The 9153-nt window shown below is 32.0% G+C and overlaps 1 protein-coding gene across 1 annotated transcript; it reads right to left on the reverse strand.

Annotated features, from left to right (window-relative positions):
- Positions 1 to 1354: 1354 nt before the first annotated feature.
- Positions 1355 to 5094, reverse strand: LOC132924513 (protein CIMAP1C-like). The gene is made up of 2 exons (XM_060988879.1): positions 4738 to 5094; positions 1355 to 1903 (listed from the first exon to the last, which is right to left on the reverse strand). Exons 1-2 carry the CDS (start codon positions 5092 to 5094, stop codon positions 1355 to 1357), a joined length of 906 nt encoding a protein of 301 aa, XP_060844862.1.
- Positions 5095 to 9153: the final 4059 nt, after the last annotated feature.

Raw genomic sequence — 9153 nt, forward strand, 5'->3', positions numbered from 1 at the left:
TCATTATAAAGCATACATATACCTTCCTTTATTTCATCGAGCTTCGATTTTTTTTTCTTTTAAATTCTGAACACTGATTATTAATTCTTTGTGAACAATAAATCATAATATATATCTAATAGACATTGATGGGATTTTAATACAATATAATTTTTTTTCTAGTGTCGTATTTTTTTAAATAGAAAATATTTTTTGGAGGACCCTCATTATATTAGTGATAGGTAATTTTATTTAGTTAATCATTTTTTTTTTTTAAACATTTTTAAAAAAATTTAACTTATTTTCTTATATTTTCAGAACATTTTTTACAATTTATTTTTGAAACGAACATAAATTGTGGTAAAAATATGAGTATATTATAGGTAATAAAATCAACATATTGGTAAATATTGGTTAGATATCAGATTTTAAACATTAAGTAGGTAACAATACTCTCGATCACCATTTTAATATCAAAAATGACTCTATATTGACTCTAACGTTTTATTCTAGTGCCATTAGTATTTAATATTATGCTATGAGAAAAATTCATCATTGAACCAAATTTTTCTGTTATATAATAAATATAAATACATTTTTCTAGTGTTTTTTTTTTTTTTAATAACGCAATGTGTCGCTTATAAAGTCATAACTAAACAAATAGACTAGGACCTGTTCAGAGATAACTTAGACGAAATGATAACCCTTTCTATAAGCCTTAATATAGTATTACTATACTTAATGTATACATTGATATGTGGGACTATAGTACCTGTAACTACATACCTTCTTGGTTGCGAACTATTTTGTATTATTGTCATCGGAATCTAAAAATGCAATTATTGGTGACTGGCAACATGTGTATAATATCGGCCAGTTGTTAATTGCTATTCTATTTTGTATACGATTCTAAATTATAAACTAGTAACACACTAACACATCTACCTATACGGTCATAACATGGTCATTTTTTATCATGCTTTATAGTTTAAAGTTATGAATATTATTTTCATTAAATTTCGAGTATAACCATGGAGACAAATCGGTTTTGTATGTTTTTCATATACAAAAAAAAAAAACTACCCATTAATATTCTGATTATTTCAATTTTAGAACATAACGGGTTATCAGTGTTATCGCATACTGCAATCGAGAACACTGGATTTTGTTCTTTAAATAGGTTATATGATGGCTGGAAAATAAACACGGTAAACGAGGCATGCTGATGAACAGCTTCGAACAGTGTTCTGTGTATCGTGATATTTTATATTGCTTTCTTTTTTTTTTTATGTACAATTTTAACCAGCCGCGGGACTGTGGGTGGTTTTTAAAAATCATCCCGTGACGACCATACGCGGATATGTTCGGACGGCGTTCAGCACTTGAAGTGTTGATTGTCGGCGGTGACGCTGAACACGGGCACAGTGTCCCGTATCTTGGCGCCGAACGTAAACCTGGTGCAACATTTCGGTCGCTTGCTATCGTACGAGGCCGGGCCCGGCATCTCGAGCTTGCATTTGTCGGCAAACCGTCGTCCGATCGTCTTTCCGGACGAGAACCGGCCGGGCATGTACAGGTCGGCCGACGGTATCTCGTACTGGCCGGGGCCGGGCGTCGGGCACACCTTGAACGGATAAAGCCGTTTTCCGAGGGTCGTTTTCAGCCCACAGTCCCGGCACGACGGCGAGTACGCGTTCGGTGCCGGTCCGCAGTGTCGCGCGATGTTCGGCGGGCAAGGCCGCGGTCCGATCCGATGGCCGGCCGCCGACAACGATGACTTGACGCAGTAATCGGCGGGGCTGGGCCCGCAAGCCGGCCCGCCGTTGGGGGGGCGCAAGCCGAACGGGCCGCCCGGCACCCGGTCGCGCCCCACGCGGTACACTCCAGTCGGGTTGTACATCGGACCCGGGCCGAACGCATACACCTGCAACAGTGCACGCGTAAATAAAACCGGACAAACGTGAATATTTCGCGGGATCGCAGTTATAGGCATCTACTCGGATTGCCACTTGACACGACGATGATTTGATGCATTGATTGCGTAGTCGATGACATAGGCGTAACTGAGGGGGAGGTTGGGGGCTTAAGTCCCTACTGTATTTTTAACCCCTCCTGTCATAATTCCTAGTCCCGCCACAGTTTGATTTAGCACTTTCAGTTCCGACAAGTTCCACCACGTCCAAGAACATTGACACTAATGCGCCAATCCGTCGAATAAACAATTACATAAGGTCAACTATATGTTACCAAATCGATTCTCCAAGTCAGTGGTCTTCAACCGGTAAGTTGAGAACCATTTTTTGGTCGCATAAGCTTTAAAATTGGATCGCGATAAACCTTCTCTTTAAAATAAAAATTAAGTTTAATAGATGAAATAAATGTCAAATAAATGAAAATATACAGCTTATATAATCTATATTCTTATCATTATTTATTTATTCAGTTATAACAGTGCTACTGCAAAGCATTAAGCAATTTTATCTTTATTTTTGTACAAAGCTTACGTAGGTCACGAAAAATGTAGATCATGAGACCAAAAAGATTGAAGACCACTGCTCTAAGTTATAGCTATTTAAAGTTTATATACAAAGAAAATATTTTAAATAAATTTGCTAATGTTTAGTGGAAGCTTAAGCTGTAATGACTAATGTATTTGTTATAATGCAACCTATAAAAATAGAACTTTCACTTATGATTTAATAAAATTAAACTTGAATTTGTATCTAAATGAATGCTTAATAAAATTGTAATTGTTTAATGCTTACCACCTCAATACCACTTTTTATTATTTAGTTTATATAATATATACACACAACAAATATTATACACATTGTAAAATAATTAAACATTATAATTTAATAATTAATAGTACACACGTACACGAGAGTGCAATGTGCAAGGACAGTGCTCCCCACTTTCTTTATTTCTTTTAAATACGAGTATGCTAGGGCTTGAGTGCTCTTTAACTTTAAAGTGCAGTTACGCCTACGGTCAATGATGTGATGAAAATTAATGTAAGCCAATAGAGTTAGCAGCGGTTGGCCGGATTTTAATTCGTACCTATATAATATTATTATATGTTTGATCGAACTTCATCGTAAATTGTGGATTAACAACTTTACTCTGTCCAGCGAGAAAATACGCAAATATAAAGTTTGAGGATTCTGATCGTCTGACCGGAGTCAACTTCGAGGGAGGTTTATGATGGCCAATCGGGTCTAAACATGTAGTTTTAATCTACTTGGTTTTATTTATATTCACAGTTGTCCCCTTTTCTATTAAAAAGCTCGTCTCATTGTTCAGAGAATTTTCTTTATTCCAGCTAGAATGCTATAATATCATCCACACACTCCATTTCCATTTTTATACCATACCTATGTAGCTCTTGTCTCGATTAGTCTCAAAAACACTTATTTCAAACGTAAAAACTTCTCAATACTTTTAAATTTGACCACCTAACACTAGTGTTACATCCACTTCAATCCGCAGATTTGAACTTAACACTTATAAGAATAAGTAAAACTAATTAAAAACTAGTTCAAAATTTGGTATTTATACATTAAAATTTCAAAAAAATATTTTGCTTTAGGATATTAAATCAAGAATATATGCTGTCATTCAAATAAGTATCAAACTAAATAAAATAGCTTTAACAATAGAAAATTCAAAACATAAAAAAAATAATTATTTCTCAAAAACGTTGTTTCGTAATAACTCCGAATTATTAAAAATAAGGTTGAACCTCGTAATAATTAATAATAAATCACCTAAGATCGCAGGTCCGAGGATGATTTGTTTAAAAATTGAACTTATATAAAATGTAAATTATTATAAGAGGACCCCAAAACATTCATAATTAATTCATGAAAATAGTTTTGTGCGGAACAAACTCACAAAGATAATAGCTTTGCCAAATATTTAAAATACCTACATAAGAAACTAACTTTTTTAGTTTTTTTTTTCGATCGCAAAGACAATCCAAATAATTTATTTGTTAAGGTTCATTGACTTTTTCATTTGTTTAATACAAAACTAGTAAAAAAAAAAAAAAACAATAAATGGAACATATAAAGTTCATTTCAATGTAGTGTTAAAGTTTTGTAAATCTTCTGTTGTACATTATACCATTTTTATTTACATGTGTTTGTACAGCCATTCCGGTTTTTATATAATTTAGTTATTACGTAACTACTTTTAAAATTATTTAAATCATTCTGGATTTATAATATTGCCTTACCTATGTTTAGGATATAAAATTTTAATTCTTCTTAACGTTTTATTAAAACTGTCTAAATTGTAGTGAAAAAATAGAGTTTACGCGAATTAAAACTAAAGATGCTATAATAATACTAAAATGTCTAAAATTGTAAAGAAATATAGAGAGGAATATTTTCTATATTTAAAATTTAGATTATATTGCTATATTGTTAAACGTGGCAATTTTTTGTTCGATTAAATAATTTTTGTTTTACGAATTTTTAAAGTTTATATTTTTTTTTTATTTTTCGATAAATCATTAAAAATTAGCGAATTAAGTAGCTTGAAAAAAAAACTTAGCACGGATAATTTACTACTCTATAAGCATTAACCTTCTAGTGAATTTACAACGATTTATTGCAAGCCACATTCTGTTGACCATTACATAGTTCCTTTTTTTCTAATTAAGTCTTGTTAATAATAGTATTATGCACGTTTAAACTTTAAATGGTTATATTATTCGCTTATCGTTATATCGTGACGAGGATATTTATCACTTACGCATTTGGACTTCTTTCCTGGCATCGAGTATGCGGGATTTTTTTCGATCGACGGATCAGTCGCTCGTGGTCCAATCGTTGTCTTCACGCAGTAAGCCGCTGGCCCCGGACTCCTGGATCCTGAGTTGGTATAATCGAGAATCTTCTTGTCCATAATGTACCCCTCGGCCGTGCTGGGTTCCAAATAGCAACCCATCATCCGGACACTCTTGAGGGGTTTCGCTCCCTCCACGCAATCCAAGACCGTCCGATCCACGGGATATTCCGTGATCTTACAGCACTCGGCACCGATCGGGTCAGTACTCCCGGGTATCTCGAATTTGGCGACGGGTTCACAGCCCATTATCTTTCGGCCCATGTCGGTCGCTTGTAATTAGATTTGTTTGCGTGATCTGTGTATTATGTTCGAAGTGTATTATAGATTCGTTTGCGTATTCGTTTTGACCATGTAAGTTAATGTGTTCTGTAGCTAAAAAGTCTGTTTGTGTAGTATTAAACTATGATACACATAATTGTGTTGTTTCCGTACATATGAACGTGTAAGCGAATACGCTCGTCGCTAGGTGATAAGATAATGAAGTTTTGTAAGGTCGTCAAGAGTAAAAAACGACGCAGGATATACAAAAGGTATACATTAGGGCATGATTTTAAGTGAAAATTGAATTTATTTTATTTTAATTTTTTATAATAAAATCCTAAAACGATAAGACTTTGCTTTCCAATTAAAAACTCGTTTCATACACCAAAGAAGTTAAAAGATAAGTTTTTATTTTGAATATTTGACATTTTTAAATAATTTGTATATTTTGAGAATAATTTTTGTTTATAAAGGTAAAGATATTTCATAAGATAAAAATTGCCCATAAACAAAAAAAGAAGAAATTAAATATTTTCAAAACTATCAAATAAAAAAAATTTACACTTTTGACTCACCAATGTTCCAATTTATATACAAAAACCATAAGTAATACAGATAATCGTTTAAATTAATAAATCATACTCTCTTGTTTTTATTATTAATAAGTATTAGTGCAATAGTACCTATTTATTATTTAATAACAGGGAAATTGATACGTCCTATCCAATTTTTTCTTATCCGTGACAAAATCAATATTATTCGTTTGCCCAAAATCCATATAAGGTATTCTATTAAACAATTTTATAAAATGACAGAATTTTACACTGTAATATATATATATTTTATAATCAATAACATGTAATGAGACAATATAAAACAATATTTATCGATTTAATTTTATATATAAAAATCAAAAAAATAAAAACTATAATTTAAATGATTTATAATGTAAAGAATCTAAGCAAATAGTTTTTTTTTTAAATGGTTGAAATTATTATCACAATGATACAACACACACGAGCATGATATTTATTTATTATACTAGTGTCTAGTATGACAATTTATAAATTAATTATGTACACATAAAATCATTGATTAGTAGTAGTTGAGAAAATTTGTAAAATAATGATTAAATTGAAAAAAAACATAACGAAATAACTAAATAACATTATATTATAGGTACCCATCTGACTCTACACTATATACGTAATATTCTAATTCGTTGAAAAAATATCGAACATAGATGATAAATAGTTATTTAGTTATTTATAAAACTCTGCAAATCTTCTAGTTGCTTGTTATCGGCTTATCGCTATCATAGTAAATACAATTTTGGTAGATCACGTAAGTATATAATATATAAATATACATTTAACAGTTTAAAAAGACGCTACCCAGACAAATGGAACTATGTAAACGTCAACAGAATACACCAGTCCAAATGTTTTTTTTTTTTTTTTTGACAAAAGTAGTGACAAGAATTGTTTTAAAATATATAATTAAAAATTCATGGTTTGCAAGTAGAGAACATTATTTGCAATATAAGCAGTGCTATTAAAGTATATTATATGTTTTCACAAACTCTTAAAATTTTCTTAGATACTGTTTGTTTTAAAAAAAACACGATTTTCATTTTACGAACACTGAACATTTAAACACTAACATTTATGAAACAAATAGTTAAATTATTATAAATAAGATTGTTGTGTATGAAAAATCGTTTTATATAATGATAAGGAATGGTCGGCCAAATGATATTATAAGTAAACGCACATAACGCATAGCTACTATACATAGTGGTGTAGTAAACTTTTAAATTCGGTAACTCGTGCCTGCATAAAACATATATATATAGTTAGGTATGTACATCCGTAATCATTGTATAGGTATAGTAGCCGGGTGACCTAAATATAGTGTGGTAATGATAGTTCGGCCGTACGCCCATTGCCCATATTATAATACACCGATGGTCGGTATAGCCGATCGTTATTAATATTTAAAAACGTCGAATGTCGTGTACGGGGCAATAGCTGCGGTACCACTCCTCCACTGTCGACGTGCGATTACAGCGGCCGCGCGGGTACAACCTAATATTACGCACGACTTTTTTTGTGCTGCACGACAACCGATATGGTACTTAATAACACGGGTACGCGCATATTATATGTGTATAATACGCCAACGCGTATGTTTGCTGTCGTTGGAAAAATATATTAATAAACGTCGCGAGTATATAGGTGGATGGGAGGTAGGTACACGCGCGAGCCCCTAAACGCGAAGACAGTATATTTTTATTAAAGCCATATACGCGTGGCACGAAGCGTTTGTTCCTTTACGAGCGTGCATGCCCTTGACACGAGAAAGCTCGACATTTGAGTTAATTTTTTGAACACAATTATACCCACCTATACGTTTTGTGGGCCCCGGTGCAAACAATTATTAGGGAATCCCATCAATAAGTGGCGTTATCATAGCGAGTTGTTAGTTGGTTACTTATATATTATACAGTAAAACGTTGATAAGACGGAACTTCGGTAAAACTGAAACCCTGATAATACGGAAAATTTCTTTGGTACTATTTTTCAAATTTCATTTTTTTGATTCCCGTCAAAACGGAAACCCTGTTAACACGGAAAAATTGCACGATCCCAAACGATTCCGTCTTATCGAGGTTTTACTAATTATTACTACTTTGATCAAAAATATGTTGTTCGAGTATTATACGGTGTCAATTGTTTGTGGTACACATGAGACATGAATCTAAACAGACCTCGTTGCTACCGTAAATTTTAGTTAAAAATACCTACATTTTGACATATTCAAGTTACGTAGTAACTAAAATCCTAAAAATATTATAATAAAAAATTGATAAATTTCAATTTTTGAAAAAGTTAAAATCAAAAAATCAAAAATGTGGGGGAAAGTTGATCTCGAATAGATTTGACGCCAAATTCAAATCTGTTTTCAAATTCCTTATTATCGTTTCATTATATCAATCGGTACGTTAGAAATATAACTTAATCTTATGTTGCGTGTGTATGTTAGATAAAGACAGAAAATCACCGCTTCCAATTCCCTTATAATTAAATGAAAAAGAAAATTAAATTTTGTACTTTTTGTACCTAATTCTTAAATAAAATGTATTAAACATATATATTATTGTACATGTGCCTAGGTTTATATTTTTTTTACCGAATTCAAATCAGATTTTATCAAAACAATAAATACCTATAAGTTACTTTAGTTACTCATTCATATAGTAGTAAATTTTGTATTGTTATCGAGTTTTTGACATGTGCATATTGTACGTACAAGAATGACATTCGTCGGTACCCCATAACCCACTCACAACACACTAATAATAATTTTATGAGCAGTATGACCAAAATACTAGCAGTGACGAATAAATAATAAATTGCCTAAATATTGCCCCTTAAACAACATTTATATCGAGGCACTGGAAAGTTGAAAAAATCCATTCTAAGGAGTAAAAACTAGGCATTATATATTTCATGTATATAAATAAGGGTCGTATCAATGTATTAGAAATTTAGAACTGATTTAGAAGTAAATAAACATTAGTGTGTGCAATTCATAATAATTGCGTACTCTACAAAATTATTCCAAGCTACACTATATCCATCAAAAGCCGGTTTGACTTTATTATCGTTGTCTGTGACTTAACCGAATCTACAACAACATAATTATATTATTACGTCGTCTCAACTGAGAAATCGTGATTTTTCACATGGGAGAATAGGACGTCACTTGCACAGTTACATACCTATAAAAAGATTATTGGTAATTTCTCAAAATTATTATTGCATTAAAAAGACTGTTTTAACTATTTTTTATAGTATTTTTAATAGTTTTTAAGGCATTTATATTCGAGCTCTAGCCTCTAGTTATCACGTACACATTTACACGACCCGTAAGTGAATATATAACAAATTGCCTATATTGTACTCCTTAAAGTCGGTCAAAGTATCAAATTTCCTCCCACACTACCATTTTTTGACAAAAATAGAACTATACCCGTAAGACATACTGACTTGAGTC

The sequence above is a fragment of the Rhopalosiphum padi genome, chromosome 3, assembly GCF_020882245.1.
Source record: "Rhopalosiphum padi isolate XX-2018 chromosome 3, ASM2088224v1, whole genome shotgun sequence".
Taxonomy (NCBI): domain Eukaryota; kingdom Metazoa; phylum Arthropoda; class Insecta; order Hemiptera; family Aphididae; genus Rhopalosiphum; species Rhopalosiphum padi.

Coding starts and splice junctions, on each gene's coding strand:
- LOC132924513 (XM_060988879.1), bottom strand. CDS start 5,094: ATGGGCCGAAAGATAATGGGCTGTGAACCCGTCGCCAAATTCGAGATA. Junction 1,904..4,737: donor CAGGAAAGAAGTCCAAATGC/GTAAGTGATAAA, acceptor GCACTGTTGCAG/GTGTATGCGTTCGGCCCGGG.